General features: G+C 41.0%; 1 protein-coding gene across 1 annotated transcript in view; it reads right to left on the reverse strand.

Moving 5' to 3' along the window:
- Positions 1–20,247, reverse strand: part of zfpm1 (zinc finger protein, FOG family member 1) — a 123,816-nt gene that overhangs the window by 19,444 nt on the left and 84,125 nt on the right. Inside the window, exon 4 of the mRNA XM_037767050.1 lies at positions 10,953–11,086. Within this exon, the coding sequence (XP_037622978.1) occupies positions 10,953–11,086 (134 nt within the window). The remainder of the gene's footprint in view (positions 1–10,952; positions 11,087–20,247) is intronic.

Genomic DNA, 20,247 nt, shown 5'->3' on the forward strand with positions numbered 1-20,247 from the left:
GTTTAAGTTTTGAACAATTTGTTGTTGCACTGAAAAGGTTTACACTTGAATTATAATTCCTGTTAATTTTGAAGATTTTTTACCAATTTACTGGTGTACGATTTATTATTTTAATAATAAAGAGCAATTAAATTAATTTATATCTATGTATGTATTTATTAAAAAAATGTCGCTTTATAAAGTTAGAAAAAGCAATATTTAAGTCCAGCCTGATGTTGCCTTACACATAAAGAATGATCCAAGTCACTTCCACACAGTGAGGCATACAGCTGATTAATTAAACACTAGTATCGGATCGGTATTTGGTATCAATATCGGTATCGGGGCTAAAAATGTTGGATTGGTGCATCCCTACTTTATATATCACTTTTCTAATCTTAGTAAAGTGCTTTATAAAACAAGCCACCAGTGTATGAATTGTGGCAGATGCTACCAAGGTGCCACCTGTTTCACAGGAGCGATAAACATTCACACGCACACAAAGTAATTTGGGGTTCAGTATCTTGCCCAAGGACACTTTCACATGTAGACTGCAGGGGCCAGGGATCAAACCACTCTACCTCCTAGTGGGATTTAACAATACTATACTGTCTACGGGAAGCTTTTAAAATGAAAGGGAAGAACCCCCCCCCCCCAAAAAAAAAAAAACTGGTTGAAATGCTTGAATATCACCGCTATTAGGTCAGTGAGAGTCAACAGGTCAGTTTGAGTTTTGGAATGATGTTCGGCCAAAACAAGCAATGTGAAGCACCTTGGCCTTTGAGAAATTGTGGTGGGCATTTTCACCATTATCAGAAATAATAAGCATACAATGATTAATCAATTAAGTATCATAAAAACAACGTATCAATTAACAAATAAACGGTTAATCCAAAACTCATTAAGATGAATCAATAATAGAAAACCCCTCCTCATCACTGGTGCAACATACTGTAGCTACACCTGTCAGGGAATACCAGTAGCAGCCAATAGGGTTTGATACATCCATGTCAAGTACTTGTCAAACCCTTCTAAGAGGCGTTATCTCCTAAAAGTAATGTCATATTTGTACAGCCAGTGAACAACAGAACCAAAGCCTGGAGATTTTACAGTTCACGACACATTCCAAAATGGTGTATTTCTCCTCTAAAAATCCTCTCCTGCATTAAGAGTTTCAACCGTGTTGTGCTCCTCTAGCTGGGAATTTAATAAGCCACCCTGCTCCTCTGCTGACCTTTTCAACCATCGTTCATTCATTCACTCCTCTCACAAAATCATTCATTCAATCATCCAATTCACCCTCTTCCTCCCTTCTCCTCTTTCACCGGCTCTCCTGCATCGCCTCCTTCCTTTTATACACCTCTTTCTTTCTTTCTTAATCTCCAATTCTCTTCCTCTCCCCAACTCTCATTCCTACCCTTCTGTCTGCCCGCCCCTCCTTCCCCATCCTATCTCTCCCTCTTTTCTCTCTCTGTCTCTCGTTCTATCTCTCGGCTACAGGAAATGGTTTCTTTCCCGATCCAGGGGGTTGGAGGGGTGTACTCACTGTCCCAAACAAAGAGGTCACTGTGTGAATCCTCCAAAAATACAAAGAAGAAAAGGAAGGCAGATAAAAATCAGAAAACCTACTCTCATCCGCCTCTCTCATACAAACACACACATACACACACTTTACCTCCGTTGCACTCACGCAAAGCATTTCTCGAACATTCAACAGAGACACAAGATACTTTTTTTTTACACTGTATATTCCCCTCACGAGGTACAAACATCGTCAATACAGTACACAGCTATTGCTCAGCAGCGGAGTGAAAGCTTATTCCCTTGTGCTCATATCGACGCACACCTCGGAGAAGCAGAAAAAGGCGGAGAAAAAAAAAAAATCGAGGGAGCCAGGTTTGATGAGCTGCATGCAAATGACATGTAAAAATATAAAACTGCGATACTTAAAACGGGGGCCGAGATAAGAGATTTGAAAATGAGGCACTCTTGGAAAGCAGGCTCCTGAACTGCCGGAGATGAGGCTCAGAGATAGGGAGGATAGAGGTTTTCCCTCTCCTCTTCTCCTCTCTTACACCTCCTCCTCCTCCTCTTTCCTTCCTCCTCCACCCTGCAGAAGCCGGTGCAGATGACAGGGAGATGCAGATACCAGCCAGTCATTGCCACTGAGTGATGAACACCTCCTCCCTCTGTCTCGTTTAACCCTCCTCTTCCACGTTTGCCTCACCTCTCTTCCAGTTCTCTTTCTCTCATATTTCCTTTTGTCCCTCATGTTTTGTTTTAGTCGATGAACCTTTCCCGCCTTTCTCTTTGGCTCTCTTTTGTTCCTCTTCCTTCCTGGCCTGGCTGGCTGCATTTCTGTCTATCAGTATTTTATCTTATTTGGCGGTTTTCTCTCCCCTCTCTCCAATCATCCCTCCTCTCTCCCCTTTCTCAGGGTGATAGGCTCTTCCGTCAGGGCCAGGTTGACAGACTGAAAGACGGACAGCTACTGTCATGATGGGGGCAAGTCATACGACAGGTAGCCTATGTGGAGCACACTGATTCAATCATCACAGATAGAAGCTAGTTCTCTTCAAGGCCATGGTGCACAGGGTCAACATTTGGAGGCAAGGGGTGATGTGGATTTTGCCCAAACATGCTGCTAGAAGAGACTGAGTCCATGTTTGAAGTCCCAGTGAGATGGCAGTTACAGCATCCTTAGCTTCTGTAATGTGACGTGATACAGAATATGCAAGAGGGATGATTTCAAGAGGGACTGAATAAAATGGTTCAGGCGGTTGATTTGATAGAATTAACTGGTGAACAAGGACTCCCTGGACAACCACTGATTTGAAGCACTATCAGTTGTAGAGGACTGTTCAGCTCCTAGTATTCATTTTGTGGTGGCAGAGAAGTTGGTGTCTTGTTCAGTTTGTTTCTTTCTAACGTCACTATTTGGGGTCAGTCACTCTTGCATTCATTCAATCAGTCAACAGTGACTGCTGAAGGACTACTGAGCTTATGAGTACAACCCTAACCAGCAGGCATTTTAACTTGTCATAGTAGTAAAAGCACAGCTGTTACCAATAACACGACCAATGTGGCTCTGTTCTATTCAAATATCCCAGTAAGCCAAGATGGTGTGACAATGAGCCAACTTACAAGTATGAACAAATGAAACTCTTTGAGGAAAGATAGTCCCAAAGTGTGCGCCATTATCCCCAAACTGAACGGTTATCAAGTCTTGCCAGTCTTTGACGACCAGCTTTTCACCCTGCCTTCTGACGGCTCAGATGACTATGATTTTATTGGGATGGTGTTATGCACAAGCAAAAACTTCAGATTAAAATGTCAAAAGTGCAAGAAAACAAGTGTCCCAAAAAGGGGGTGCAGTGTGTGGCACGGCCCATGGAGAACTGGATACAGCGTTGGAGGATCCCGTTCATTCCTATGAAAGTTGTTCAGTGGCGCATGATGCCAAAATGGCTCGACCTCCGAGTGGAAAAATACCCGGATCTTTTGCCGATCTTCCTCATCCATCGGGCCCATAGAGCGGGCGCAGTAGTGTTTCCTTTAACTCCTCCTCCCAGCCCTCGCTCCAGCCTCGGTCTGGGTCTCATTCACATGAACAGAGGAAGGGAAATAACTCTGGATTCAGCTATTAGTGCATTTTACAACTTTTAGGACCTAATGATTTAAATAAGGGCTAATCATACTGGGAAGTTGATTTACCTCAAACAAAAATTATTTGCTGATTTACAGACGTCTTTTTCCCAATGTAAGGGGGGGGGGGGGGAAGTATTTTTGGGCCCAATGGCATCACGTGACGGACACGTAAGTTGTAGTACTGCCATATGGCCACTACGAAAATTGGCATCAACAACCGGCGCTCTTCCTGAGGGCTTGGCATGGCCATGGCCACCACTTGCTACCCCTTGGCTTTGCCATGGTTGACTCTACCCACGTATCTCTCACTGGCACTATTAAATCAGAAGGTGGAAGACGAGGACGAAATTACTTAAATTGCAAACATACACTTTTAGCAAAGTAAACAAAGCTTTTGACAAATGATCTTCAAAAAACAAACCGCCGACCGTGGTTTGATATGATGGGAGAGGTGAGGTTACCCCAAATTAACTATGACTTTATTTTTGTATAAGCCTCAGGGTGCAGGTTTACTTATCAAAAATCGTTCAACATTTTACAGGAAGATAGGAGAGGTACTTTGATGTATAAATACTTAAAAACACGGGGACATTTCTTTATTATTTTCCCGAGTCTTTAAAGATAGAAACTCTTGCTCTTGCTCTCTAGTTTCTTTTTAAGAACGTTCCTTGCGTTTTGCGTTCTTCTGGGGGGCATCGCGGAAGGTGTCTCAACACTCGGCGTAATCATCGATTTGTCATCTTCTGAAGGAGCACCATTTTAATTAACATTCTAATTTGATGGGCGGAGGAGAGAGAGAAACAGAGGCAGAGAAACACTGTTGATGAGTCCAGATAAAAAAGATCAAAATCAGGATGTAAACAAACCGGCTCAGAGTCGACGCAAAAAAAAAAAATGAAGAAAAAGAAAACAGCTCCAGAGAGAATAAGGAGGAGACGGTGATCACCTTCACTCGTCCTTCCAGGGGAGTGAGGGAAGGAGACAGTGGAGAGTAGAGGAGGTAGAGGGGAGGAGAGATAGGGAGTGAGAAGAGACTACCCAAAAAGTGTTTGAAAAGCCGTGGGTGGCGCGCCTTATCGCCCCAGTTCTCCTGGAGAGATTATTGGGGGATTAGTGCGAACGCTTGTTTCTAAAACATGATGAAAAGACGTTCGGCGCGTGATAACGCTTTGAACTCCCCTACTCTGCTCCTTCTAGGATCGTGCCTTCAGGCTGCCTTTCCACGAAAGACAGGATTGGGGTGGGGTGAGCAGCTGAAGGAGGGAGAACAATAGGGACAATGTTGTAAGAGGAGTTTCTCCTGTGGTACACTGTGGGGACTTCACTTCGGACATCTGTCCTTTGGGAAGATGCAACAGATGCAACAAACTCTAGCTGTATACGTACACTTCAGCCTCATCACTCTTTCACTTCATCTGAGCTGAAATTTCACAACAATCCTACAACTTTGGTCCAATCACATGCACTTGCACTATCAGTTAATTAAAGCAGGATCCAATCAGAAGGAGAGGAGATATAATATCAGATTTGTTATGTGCGATCCAATCAGAATAGCAGAAGTGGTGTGCTCACTCCTGGGTTGCCAGGGGAGGCTCGCCGAGGAGGACGTGGTTGTTCACTCAACCAAAAACAGTGAGGAATCAGCAGCCAGCTGATCAGTTGATCAGTAAACATTATTATACCCTGTTCTAAAGTCCAACAGCCATATCAGCCAGAATATATTTAAATAGATAAATGGTTTTACGCCTCTTTCTCAAGAGATGCAAATGGCAGGATTTCCATATGACACAGACCAGTTAACACGCCACCAATCTAATGAAGGAGATCTGTTGGAGGGAGAGCGAGGACTGGATCTCATTTGCCTCTCTTTGCCTCTCTCTCTGCTCCACCCTTATTTCTCAGAACTGACAAACTCACCCCCACCCATACGATAGCACACATACATGCCAAGACAACATCAACGACATTTCATTTTATATTGTTTCAGATAAAAAAATATAGGGTAACACTTCATTTTACAGGTACGCAAATTCCATGGCAAGTAGCTGATAATTAGCAAGTAATGTATTTGAAATTTCTTTGAAATTACTGTCAAATAACCTCAATATTTACCTCAAAATTTAACAAAAATGACTACAACAATATTTAATCATTATACTCTGCTATTTCCCAATAAGCAATAATAAATAGCTGGTCATTTGTGTAATATATTTCCAGGAAAAGAATACAAAGTTGATTGATAGGCACGATTACAAACGCTTTACTTCCATGTCCGCTGGTAAACAGATAATAATTAGGAAGTAACTTCTTTGAAATTTCTTAATAAATACCCCAAAATGTTTAAACTACCTTCAATTTAATGGACTGCTCTGCAGAAGTTAGGAAGAAATTAGTTGGAAGTTAAGATGTAACAATTCAGTTACACGCCTGTTATGCAGAAGTTACATATAAGGGAAGCGGTTATGATCCACCCCCTGCTGCCCTGACGTTAATATTAGATATAAATGAGGTCATCTACTTACCAGTAAAAAGCGGACCTGGGAATAAAGCGTTTGCATCATGCCTATCAATTAACTTTATATTATTTTCCTGGAAATGTATTAAAGAAATTACCAGCAATTTATTACCTGTAATTTTGTATATATTTTAGGTAAATATTGGGGTAATTTCAAAGAAATGTCAAATATGTTACTTGCTAACTATCACCTACTTACCATGACATTTTTGGACCTGTAAAATTAAGTGTTACCAAAAATAGTAATTGCATTTAATATCTTATCCTTGTTTATGTGTTACTTGAGTGTGCACGCACATCCAAAATGTGTCGCAATGTAGTTGTGTTGCCGGTTAGGCCTCGTATCAAACTGATAGCTTATCTGTCCGGGCAAAAAAAGAAGCAAATTTTGTTGAGAGAGAAATTGAGAGAGAGAGGGCGATGCTGGAAGGGGCAGCAGAAACTGCAGAGGAGGTCATGCCAATCTCACCCAGAGATGGGGGGCAAGGCCTGGGGGCTTCACAGAGCCCAGTGAGGATGAGGACTGAGGAAGACAGGTGGTATAAGTAAGATAGAAGTGAGGAAAGATAGACAACTGAGAAAGATCTGGCGGGGGAAAAAAGCACATATATGGAGGTGAGCAGATGGTGAAGGCATGTCCAAAGCAGGGAGATGAACGATAGAGGGAATTCAACAAGGCACGTCCCATGTCCAGCCTAAAGACACATCTTTCTACTTAGATAAGATACAAATGTACATCACAAACTGTTACCCCTACATACTTTACATACGATATCTTGGAAATGAAAATGCACTGTCTGCACCACGATGAGTTTGCAAGTTTAAAAATGCTCCTTCAAGGGGATTCCAACCGGCTCTGTCAGACGGGTGTGTGTGGACGTACAGTTTTTTCTCCATGGCTAATGAATTGAAAACAGAAAAAATGACGTTGGGCTATGCTTTCTAGGGCTGGAACGATACACCTATCTCCTGATTCAATATTATAATGATACTTGGGTACCGATTCAATATGTATTGCGATTTTTAAGTATTGCGATTCTACAAGTATTGCGATTCGGTATTACGATTTATTGAGATTTTTGTTCACTTTTTTAACACTAGACCATGGGTAAAAGTTGAATCATACACTTCTAGGGACTTTTACTTTGGAAAATATCTAAATTAATCCGGTAACATTTTTTGATTTTCAGTATGTATGTAGTTAGAGATGTCGTGAAGTCAAATATATCAGTCATTATTTATTATATTTTTTCCAGCAATGCAAAAATCAAAGAATAAAGACATTTCCTTCACAAATTAGTGATATTTTCTTTTTAATTTATAAGGGACATGTAATGTTTTATACTTCTGGTGAATATAATCCAATCAATCTTATTTCTATATATGTATTTTTTATATACAGTTCCCTTTGTTAACACCTTATTTTGAAAACCGGACGTAGTCACACGTGTCTACTTCCTCTAACTTCTCCAAGGTGGTCTCTAGCATCTTCTGTCAGCTCCGTTCTCTTTATACATCCATGATCAGCTCCATCGGGGCCGTTTGATTGCATTTAACATAAATGTCAGTATATGGGTGCTCTACAGTTGTAGCGTCGGCCCATTTCACCACGGAGATGAGATGAGTTACCGCGATACAATAACGTTTCCTGTCCATGACAGAGTTAGTGCGCCGCTTTAGCCGTGATGTCTAGCTCTGCTTTTCCTGTCAATGTTGTGAAACCCAAAGTGTTTCCATACTTTACTGGATGTGTAGTGTTTACCACTTTGGATTTAACATGTGAGGATGCAGGTCGTATCCACGCAGACCCTCCAACCCTTTTCTACTTTCTCGTTTCGGCTAGCTGAGGTTTGTTTTGGTTGACGGATAAGGAACAGATATGACGTCACGTTACTCAGACTACAACAATAAAAGCGATAACTTCCTTTCACCTCTGTTGGTTCATTACAATTTACTCAGGCATAGTAACAGTCACAATGTTACTGCACTGGGGATGAATTCTCTGAGGTCTTACCTATCCATAGAGACCAAGATCATGCATATAGACCTGGTAGTTGTTGAGCTATTCTTGATTTAATTTGGGTATGTCTGTCTAGACGAACCACACCTTCCAGCACCCTGGGGCTTAAGAAGTTAAATACTTATCTTGTATCTAAATAAAAAGGTATGTAAACTGAGTTTGTCCTTTACATCCACTGTTTTTGGAATAAATCTCTTCAAATAACTAATCGAGGAATGCAGTGTGATGGTTCGGGCTTTAGCGGCGCAGCAGGAGCAGATTTCTCCTCTCCAACACACTGAGGAGGATAGCCCTGACCCCTGCTGACCCACGAGGGAGGGATGGAGGGATGGATGGAGGAGGGGGAGGATGTGGAGTGACAGGGGGAGAAACACAGGAGGAATGTGAGATTACGGCCACTATCTCCAGCAGATACTGAAGGTCCGTCTCCTCACTTCTTCAGTCCACAGATAGGAGAGGAGGGGGGCAGAAAATGAGGAAGAAGAGAGAAAATGGGCATTAAGAGTCAGAACGAGATGCTTTCCATATGAATGCAAAGCCCTCAAAAGAGCAGAGACTGACTTTACAGTTTAGAGGAGGAATAGGACGGTATGGGCAGCGGAAGGGAGGGGAAGAACAAAAGGTGATGGGTGAGTGAGTGTGTGTGTGTGTGTGTGTGTGTGAGTGTGTGTGTGTGTGTGTGTGTGTGTGTGTTCGTGCACACACACACATGCACAGACATCTATCTGTACACTCAGAACCTCACTGATAATAAACGAAATCTTAGAAATGAGAGCCTATCAAGCAGGAATCAATCACTGGGGTTTGTTGTCCAGGAGGATGGCGCCATGTGGAGATAAAAGACAGGCGGACGTCTGGGGAGGGCTGGGAGGAGAGGAGAGGACGGGAGGGGAGAGGAGAGGAGAGGAGAGGAGCAAAGAGGAGCAAAGAGGAGAGGATGGGAGGAGAGGACGGGAGGGGAGAAGAGAGGAGAGGAGTGGACAGGAGGAGAGGGGAGATGAGAGGACGGGAGGGGAGAAGAGAGGAGAAAAGAAGAGAAGACGGGTGGGAGAGGACAGGAAGGAAGAGGACAGGAGGAGAGGAGAGGAGATGGTACTGATGGCGAAAGGCTTGAGTGTGTGGTATAAACTCCATCTGGCTTTATTTGAACTGGGTGGACCTTTTTGTGAACTGGTTTAAACCCGTGCGGACTGGTTAAATTGGGCTCAGCTGAACTAAAATTTATTGAGCAACATTTGGCGCCAAAAAACTTAAAACAACTTCAGATAAGACAAGTAAACCAGGTACAGCAAGGTAGAGCAATTGCAAAATAAAAATAGGTAGGAATGATGGTGGGCATGATTGGCCCGGCATGTGTGTGTGTGTGTGTGTGTTCAATTGAATTGAATTGAATGTGTGTGTTTGTCTGAATTCGTGCACCATGCCAGGAAGCCTCTCCCAGCATCAGTATCATATGATTAGATGGACTTGCACATGATGCACAAACCCAGCCTCTGATAGGGCTCCATCCGGTCCCACACACTGTTCCCAAACAACAAACACACACACACACACACACACACACACACACACAGCTGTTTTCATTTCCAACTGCTGTCACACACACATACGTGATAAGGTGTTTATTCATTGTCTCTCTTTGCTACCCGACCATCCGACCTCTGACCTTTGACCTTTTCAATTGAAATCTCTTCAGTTAGTTGGAGGTCTCACCTCAGCCCGCTGCAGTTAAACAACAACATACACTCACCCCAATGTTACAATATACAATATGTGTATTATAAGATTGGTGTGTCTTACTTTAGGGCTGCATGTAAAGATTTATAAATAATAAATTATACGTATTTTCACTGTCAAATAATGATGATTTAAATGAGAATGTCAGTCAAATTAACCGCCAAAAGAAAATCTAGTATTCGTTTTTTTAACAATTTAGAAGAGTCAAAAATAGGGCTACAATTAACAATAATTTTCATTATCAAATCAAACTATTTTTTGAGCAGTCAAATTTTATTTAGTCTATAAAATGTAAGAAAAATGTGAAAATGCAAATGAATTCCCAAAGATTACGTCTCCCGTTTGCTTGTTTTGTCAACCAACAGCCCAAACATAAAGATATTCAATATACAATGATGGTGAAGCTGCAACAAATGCTGTTTTTTAGCATTACAATTCTGATCAATTTATCTTCTGATCAATAAACTAATCAATTAATCAACACATGGTTTCAACATTATTCTAGTGTGTAGTGTAAACACTAACTGACAGCCTTAATCTGTTTTAAAATACTGCTTAATACGAACTTTCAATTGCTTGATAGTTACTGTATGTCAAATATTACTCATGGAATTTAGAAAATATAGACAAACATCATGAATGGTCAGCCTAGTCATTGTGCACTGTGTGCTGTCATCAATTCATAATGGAGAATAACATAAATTCACTATGCTTTAGAATATCCGTAATCTTCAGTGGTTTACATGTAACACTTGACAAGGCCACCAAAAACAGAGAAACATCTCAAAATTCAGAAATTCAACAACAACTTGTAGCCTAATTAGTGTAACTGAATTTGATTGGACAAAAATGTGCTTTAAATTTAGGATCAGAATTCAAACCTCATTTTTTTTTTTTACAATGGGTATTTCATCATGCTTACGATGATGTTACTTTAGAATGATGTCATTTCAATTTAAGAGCTCCTCTATAATAAAATAATTAATAAACAGTTACAATATCTCACTCTCAGTAACGGTGGTTACTGGACAGTGATCGCATCAGAGCTCTTACCTCTGTCTCCTGATCATCTGTGCTGCCCTCTGATTGGAGGATTCCTGCGTAGGGGCCCCACGTCGTGTCTGGATGGAGGTCCCTGCTAGCCACCACCCTGCTGTCACCGCCTTCTTCACTTAACTCCAGGTCATCTAGAGGAAGGAAAGAAGAGAGGAGCGGTTAACATCTGATATAACAGCTGATATAAGCCGACTGTACGTTGGACACGTGGTAATTAGGGGTGTAAGAAAATATCGGAACTATCGAATATCGGGATATTATGTTTTGTGATACTGTATCGATTCTTAAAAACACTGTATTGATTTTTAATTGATAGTTTACATGCAAAGATTAACTCAGTCAATACTTTATTTATGTTGCAGAGATGTTCCCTCTCAAAGTAGAGCTATGATGCTGTTGGATGTTACAGGGACTGTGATAAATGTAAATGCAGATCCCAATGTTCTGATTGCATGAAAAAGTTAATTTTTTTTCACTCAGATTTTATGCATATGGTGGTGTGTTCTTTATACTGACAGTTTTTCTAAAATTAGATTTTAAATAAATCGCAATATATGGTCTTGCTTACAGTATCGCAATATATCACAATATATTGAATCGTAACCCCTGTATCGTGATACATATCGTATCACCAGATTTTTTTCAATACTCGGCCCTAATGTCAATGTACCAAAGTGATATTGACCTTACCATTAAAAACTAGTATTATCCAGGCAGTGCCATCAATGACAAATATGACTATTTAAAAAAATATATCAACATTTGTAAGCATTTCACACATCACATCATTTTAAATTTATATTTCATATACAGTCTGAACTCACTTTTACCAATAACATTTTACCAGTAAAGCTTTTAAGAAGAGTTTAGATGTTTTGGCATTTTGGGAATTGCTTATGGCATCAACATACTGATTAATAGATACTAAGTATTGGTAGAAACTATGGTATGGTATGGCCTTCAAAACCACTAATGGTTGAAACATGACCCGTAGCATTTAGCAGAGATCACATTGGCTGAAAAGGCAGAACAAAATAAAACAATAGCAAAAGCAGCATGTGGCTTGAACTTGACCTGAACCCTTGCAGCAGTTACTGTCAACAGCTCAACAGCAGGGGGAGTTTTTGATACAAGCTGAGCACTTTCTGTCCTGGCCGGTTCAAACAGGGGAAACTTCTTGTGTACTTCCTCAAATTGATAACTGTAGAAGGGTGGCAGTGAGGCTGTGGTTTGAGCCTGCTGCAGCCCAGATAGAGCCAGTTAGCTGGGAGGCATGGAGGACTGATCCATCTATTTAAAAACTTAAGACAGCTCTGAGTGCAGTAGGAGCAGCAGGCTGTAGTCGAGAGAACTTTTTGCACATCTGAGGATAAATGAACAAGTTCGAGCAACAGTGGGAGTCTTTCTCGTTATGACCGTCCACCTCTCTGTCTGATCAAAACGCATTCAAAATCAGCCTCCCCTTCTCTCCTCTCCTCCCGTCCCCCCCTCCCCTCCCCTTCTCATCTCGCCCATGGTTCAGGCGACTGTTTCGGGGGGTCGGTCTAAAGTGGCGGGCCTGATAAGAGTGTTTGTCTAACACTCTCCATGTCAAAACACTCATCTATCTTCTCTGTATCTATCCCCACCAGAGAACAACGGACAGACGCTGATAAAATGGCTTTCCCACAGCCGGTGGGGGGGTTGGAGGAGGTGGTGGTGGTGGTGGTAGTGGAAGGGAGGCGGGGGAGGTGTTGGGGTTATGGAGGGGAGGAGGGAGCAGGAAGGAGTGTGGTTTGAGGGAAGAAAGTAGGAGGGACGCAAGGCAGTGAGAAGTCGACATTAATTTAATAAAAGGAGTCCTTAAAGGCAAATAGCGGTTGAAAATATTGTTTCGCTGTTGTGGCAAAGTCACACAGGAAGTGGTATGTTTCCCTTAACTCACAGCTCAAGGTTGCCATGACGCTCTGCAACAATATAATGAATTACACACAGGCCACAGAGTGATCAAATTTTACAGAACTAGACGACCTGATAGTATCTGTTTTATTACAATCAACACTGATGCAACCAAGTCTGTGCTCTCAGAAAAAAATGACTTTATGTGCTTCATTAAAGCTGCAGTAGGAAGAATATTTTTGGCATCATTGAACAAAAAAAACCATAACCTTTCAGCATATTGTAATTCAAGTGTTCTGAGAGATATAACCAGACTTTTTTCTGTTTTCAGGCTTTAAAACATTCTAGGCCGTGACGGGAGACTTTGACCAATCACAGGTCATTTCAGAGAGAGAGAGCGTTCCTATTGGCTGTGCTCCGGCTGGTGGGCGGTGCTTGGTATTTCCTCAACAGAACACATCATTTTTTTCAGATTACCTGTCTCATGCACTACTGTCAGGAAATAGTGAACGTTTTATAAAAATATATATATTTTTTTTAAATCATATTAGCTCTATTTCAACCCACTACAGCTTTAAGTGCTATCACTTGTATCACTTTTTTTAAACAGGTACCGGCACACTTTGTTTACCAGCCATGTCACACTGTAACCAGCCCTACTTTTTCATTCTCTTGCCCCGGTGCACATGAGAGCGTGACACTGATGCCAGACGCAACAAGAGCTGACCTGACCTGCTGTGGTTGGGTCAGGTTGGGCTGAATTTTTTATCGAATGACTCAGGTTTTGAGTGGAGCTCGATTTCACAAATATTTTTGAAGACAGTTTGTTAGAATACACCAAATTAAAGAGGATATATCTGAGTTGTTGGGGTCCGGCCTCCCGACACATGATGGTTGTCAAATTCTGTTGGGGTTTGGACACAAATGTTCCAGGTTCGGGTTGTTCCAGGTTTAAAGTCGGGTCAGTGTCAGATTTCTGTCCCAGGTCAAGCACTAACCCAAACATGACTCCTCAGACAGTCTAACCTGCTGGCTACAGAGTCTGAAGTCCAGCGTCTGTCCAGCCAGTATCCTATCTCCTGTCCCATGGGGCCTCTGACCCTCTTTATCTCAGCACTCCATCAATGTCCAGTCTGCCTCTGTGCCATTGGCCAATCTTCACCACATGGTACTCTTATCAGGCTGACCAGCTCAATTGACCCTCATTGTGAAACGGTACAAGGATTTGACCTCAGTGAGCCAACACAGATATTAACTTATAAACAAGCCCAACACAAACATTAGTTTGTCAGATATTAAGGCTAAACATATGTCATCCTATTCCTTTCATGGCCTGTTGCATCATATTCATTCATGTAAGCATGCCTATAGGTAAATCAAACATGTCATTTGCTGTTATGACAGGCTTGATGCCAACTTAAATATCCAAATGTGTTCATGGAGTCATCTGAGGTGCACTGTACATAGATGGGCCTAACATTAAAACCCACTGCTGCAAGAGAAGCTGAACTCTTGATTCAATTTAAAACACACATTATTTAACAAGTCGAAGTGCATTTCTTTGGTGTTGGTAAAATCAAATGTTTATAAGGTGTTTGTCTATTGCTTGTCCTGTTGATCTATCAGTTAACTAGGCAACTGTTGTTCCCTTTGCTAATGCAAATGGAGGAAAATAACAGATAAACATGACACAAAACCATCTGAGAAATACTGTGCGGAAGAATTTTGGATTCAACGCCATAGAAAGAAAAATGGTGGATAAAGGCGAGGCTGTCTGCTGACTTTGTAAAAATGTGCCTGTCTGCCAACTGTAACGTTACCATAACAGCAAATCTGAAGCCACCTGTTAGCTATATGTGAGTCAGTACAGGCACCCCAAATGAACGGAACTACGTCATTTCTACAGCATATAGTTTAGGATTAGGCTATATGGGTTAAAGTCGACTTAATTTGAAGAAATTAAATGTAATTTGTTTTAACTTGATTTCAATATCAGTTTGTGGGTTCAACCCAAGCCTCCAGGAAGAACGCCGGACTTCGAAGCAAATTTTCGTAGCGGCCAAACGGTAGAATTACAACTTCCGTGTCCGGCACGTGATGCCATTGGGCCCAAAAAAGACTTTTTCCCATAGACTTAGATTGGGAAAGAGACGTCTGTAGATTAGCAGATAATTTTTTTTGGAGGTAAATGAACTCCCCAGTAAAACACTCTAATAGCCCTTATTTAAATCATTAGGTCCTAAAAGTTGTAAAACAGACTAATAGCCGAAGCCAGAGTTATTTCCCTTCCTCCGTTCATGTGAATGAGACCCAGACCGAGGGCTTGATTTGATCAGCGCTGCCTAGTTTGACCGTTTGATCGGAGTTTGTGAGTGATTGACAGCCGGCTCTCATAGATGGCAGCTGGACGGCAGACTCCAGATCAGCTCTGATTGGTTGTTTTCCTCCGGTCTGTGAAATCTTGCAGATGCCGTTAGGAGCACTGGAGGACACCAGAGGAACACGATTTTTTTACCTGTCTCATGCACTACTGTCAGGATATAGTGACCGTTTTATAAACATAACTTTTTTTTAAAATCATATTTGCTCCATTTCTCCCCACTGCAGCTTTAAGTAAACACATTTAAAGGGTAATTAAATCATGACGATCGGGGAAGATGCCCCAGGGAGTGATTCTCACGAAACCCTCACGAGTCATTTTAAACTACCCAAACTTGGTATTTCTGCATAACATTAACTTTATTTTCAAATTTTGACATTGCTCTTACTTTAACTGCAACATAAATGACATAAATATTACATAACACACATGGGGGTAGGGGGGATCATTGTCTTACCCCGGTCTACCATATATGTAATTGCAAATGCAAATGATGGAGTTTAACTGGTTAATTAGAGGCAGCATCAATGACTGTAAATCAAGTAGTTGTTTAATAAAGCACTATACCTTTTCATATTGGTGGAGAGAGAAAGTGCTATCTTTGCACCTCCACTAATGAGCGCTGCTTGCTAATCCCAGCAGGTTATAAACTGTGTTCACTGGGGTAACATGATGCCTCCAACAATCCTAATCCCTGTTAATTACCTTCTGCCCACCACAGACCTGCATAATAACCCAGCGCTCCTTATCAATATGGCTGCATTGGCTGCTACTACCCTCACTGCTCTGTATGATACTATCCCCATCGCTGTTATACACTGTACTGTACTGTGCACACACACACCCCTCTTTCCGTCAGTGCTAGATGACCCATTCCCAAAAACACAAGGTTGGATGTCAGTATCAACCAGCTCCAGAGCATCCACACTGCCTCGTTCATTTAGCTCTGATACACACAGTACACCTGACAATTTCTCTCTCTCAAACACACACAGGTCCACAAGATGGCTCGTTGACACTGAGCAGCCAAGCACACACTGTGTGTACACCCCGTCACCAGCTACACCCACATACACACAAAGGCTTATCAATACGGACGCTTCAGCAGCCACTGGGGCGTCCAGGCCTCTTTGACGAGCCAACACAATAAAACAATCAGTCCGCCATTAATGAAATGACTAACGCAATTAACTGATGTGTGTGTGTGTGTGTGTGTTTGAGGAGGGGAGGGGGGGGGGGTTACAGAGCTAAAGGTGTCAGACAGCCGTTAGCTGAGACCAGAGCAGTGTTGATTATATTGTTCCAGGACATTTGGATCAGTACAATTTCACTGCCATTACCGACTGTTCTGTTGTTTAATTAGTGAGTTCTGCCCGTGAAAAAAAAAAAAAGCAAAATTATTATGTTTTACAGATTAAATCCATTATTGGAGACTTACTTTATTAATGAGTGATATATGTATAGTATATAAGAAAAAAAAAAACTGATAAAAAAATGGAACTATCTATTGCAGACATCACTGATGTTAAAGTGGGAGAAAATTTAACGGGGACATATCATGCTCAGTTTCAGGTTCATACTTGTATTTTTGGGTTTCTACTAGAACATGTGTACATGCTTTATTGTTTAAAAAAACACTTTATTTTTCTACTCGTTTTTTAGCGCCTGTCTCTTTAAGACCCCCTCCTGAAAAAGCCCAGTCTGAAAAAGAAATGGTGCACCTTTACAAAGGTAGTCAAGCCGTGGGAGGTATATTCTAATGAGCCTGCATGTGACATAGGAAGGGGAGGCAGATCTGAATTGTTTGTTGAATCACATGTTTTCTGATCTAGACAGCCCACAAAAAACTGACTGGGTTGTCTTATTTCACAGTTTAGGGGTTGGTAGGCACTCCAGATACCCAATGTATGTGCACAAGCACTGAAAAAAGGAGTTTTTCATGATATGTCCCCTTTAAGAGGAACAGTAAGTTCCAATCTCGACCGGTTTTACTGTCTTTCAGAGGCTGTATCAGCAGTATTCAGTTTCAGAACTATAGTGAAGGTACAGATATTATATGAAACTAGAAAGCCGAAGGAATCCAAAAAAACAAGTCATGCTAGCTTGTCGGGAAGGAGGCTCAGTTACGCTCCGAAGTTAGGCTAAATTTTGGCAAAGAAAAACCGGCACGGCCATTTTCAAAGGGGTCCATCGACCTCTGACCTCAATAGTGAAGCCATCATCAAGGCTTAATGCTTAAATAAAGGATTTATTTTTACCAACAAAAACAATTTATTAAAGGGGACATTTACATGAAATACTCACTTTTTCAGTGCTTGTGCACATACATTTGGGTATCTGGAGTTCCTATCAACCCTCCAACTATGAATAAGACAAATCAGTCAATTTTTTGTGGGATGTCTAGATCAGAAAACATGTGATTCAACAAGCTATTCAGATCTGGCTCCCCTTCCTATGTCACATGCTGGCTCATTAGAATATACCGGCCACGGCTTGAGAACTACCTTTGTAAAGGTGCACCATATTATTCTCGCAAGCCAATCAGAGCAGACTGGACTTTTTCAGGAGCAGGTCTTAAAGAGACAGGCGCTAAAACGGAGCGTTTCAGACAGAGAGTGAATACACGTATATTCAGACAGACAGGAGGAGAAAAATAAAGTATTTTTTTAACATTAATACATTTAAAGATGTTCTAGTAGAAACCCAAAATACAAGTATGGACCTGAGAATGAGCATGATATGTCCCCTTTTAGATGTCTACTTAACATGTAGCCCTACTGGACATAATATGAAGGCCTAAAGTGTTCATCTATACTTAATCAGGTAGATTAATTGTTGCGTTTTCAGATGATCAGCTCCAGGTGTAGTCATTTAGAAGGAAAATTAATTAAACCTGCAGGTGAGCTGTTATCTTAACTGATATATCATATTATGCTTAAATGGTGGAAACTGTCCACAACTTTGGGAAGAATCTAAAACAGTACCCTTACCCAGATTCGTTCTGGCTCCAACTCTGGGCTTGTTCTGAAGGTGGCAGTGCTTATCAAGACACTTCAGAAGTGTCCTTCTTATTTTGGAAACAATGGTTTGTCAACATTCGTGATTGATTGTATTAAAAGTAATATTTCTAGGAGAAGCCTGGTATTACTTTTCACAATGGGTGCTTTTTTTAAAAAGAAAAATATGTTACAGTATGGGGAGTACCACATGGAAGTAGCTTGGGTCCACTTTCATTTTATGTTCTTAAACCGACTTACAGTATCATCTCATGTTGTTATACTTACTAACCATATGGGAATGGCTAAATCTAGTTCTATCCTGTACATTACAAAAGATAAAGTATAATCTACTGGAAGTGCTGTGAAGAAGAGAAATAGGAGAACATAGAATTGAATCTTGAATTTAGCAAAAATGTTTTGTTTTTTTGATTGGCCAAAGTCTCCCGTCACAGACTAGATTTTTTTAAAGCCTGAAAACAGAGCCATGAGGAGGAGCAGAAGTCTAGTTTTCTCTCAGAACACTTGAATTACAATAAGCTGAAACGTTATTATTGGAATCTTTGCCCAATGATACCAAAAATATACTGCCTACTGAAGCTTTAAGTGAGGCAAAATGATGGGTATTTTGTATGAACACTGAAACCCGCCATTGCTTTGTGAAAAAGAATCCTAGTAAATGATGGAAATAGATTATTTTCAAAACGTCTTTGCAGACTTTACAAAGGTTTGCGGATACCTGATACAGGGTATGGTTTAGAATACATATATCATAAAAGCAAAAATAATGACTGGAAAATAAAATTAAAAAAAATCCACTTAAAGCTGTTTTAATCAATATTTTTAATACTGACATTGAATCAAATTACTATGTGTACTGTAATGTGAAAGGGGCTGCTCATTGTGACGAACCAACCCACCAAAACTAAGTGACATCACCGTTTTCCAATTGAGCGCCGCTCATTCCAAACCAGTGACATGAGCACAGAGGGGGAAAAAAAGAAATATAGAAATCTCTCATGTAAAACGACCAAAAGTGCTTTTACTTTGGTAGAAGTTAGTGTGTTGTCTCCCATCACTCATAGCAAAAATAGGTGTTCATGCATGGCCTTTAAGGGCACAGATTATTAATTTCAGAACAATTTAAGGAAACGTCATAACACAAATGATCAAAAATGGTACCTTTGATACCTGTCTGGCCCTGTAATATTGAGTATATGTGTATATATAGTATATAGTAGCTCTTAAATTACGGAAGCAATTGTGAGCAAAAGCTGTAGTTTTAAACTCCTTCCAATATATAAGATGTATATTTGGCAGATACAATTTAATTTGACATCATGTGTAAACACAGAACCCCATATTTTCTAATGTTAAAAGAACTCCAGTATTTCTCCTGTGTTCCCTGTGAGGACTAGAGAGAGAGTGGCAACTGGAGGCGTTGGGATTTGTCATTCAGCAGAGGTTAAACCCCACCTATTAGTGTGGGGTCGGAGTAGCACGCAGATAAAGATTTCCTGTTGTGTGGTGTCAAAAAATCAATAGCTCCGCCGCGATGTGCTCATTTGATATCAACAATAGTCTTTTTAAAAATCAATTAGGCCGGATAGAGGAGAACATCAGTGTTGGGTTACACCTTTCTGTTTTTTCCCCTTTATTCCTAAGTGATATCCAAACCAGGCAGGCTGTTTAAGGCTGCTTGCTCCTATTGGATGACCAGGTACATGATATATGCATGGTTTTTGCATACAAAATGTGACACCAAGCTCAGTTGGCCGACACAATGTTAGACTTTAGTTCTAAGAATGAAACACACAAAGTTTACAGACTGACTCCAAAAATGAAAATGGGGGCGTTCCTATTGGCTGTGCTCCGGCTGGTGGGCGGTGCTTGGTATTTCCTCAACAGATCTCAACATGGCTGCCGGGTCACAAACTTTCTCATTTTACAGCTAAACAGTACACTACAAGATGTTTCTGAAAACATTTGAGGTGAGAAAGAGGCATTACAGTAACAGAATATTGATTTATATGTGATC

The sequence above is a fragment of the Sebastes umbrosus genome, chromosome 4 (assembly GCF_015220745.1).
Source record: "Sebastes umbrosus isolate fSebUmb1 chromosome 4, fSebUmb1.pri, whole genome shotgun sequence".
Classification (NCBI taxonomy): domain Eukaryota; kingdom Metazoa; phylum Chordata; class Actinopteri; order Perciformes; family Sebastidae; genus Sebastes; species Sebastes umbrosus.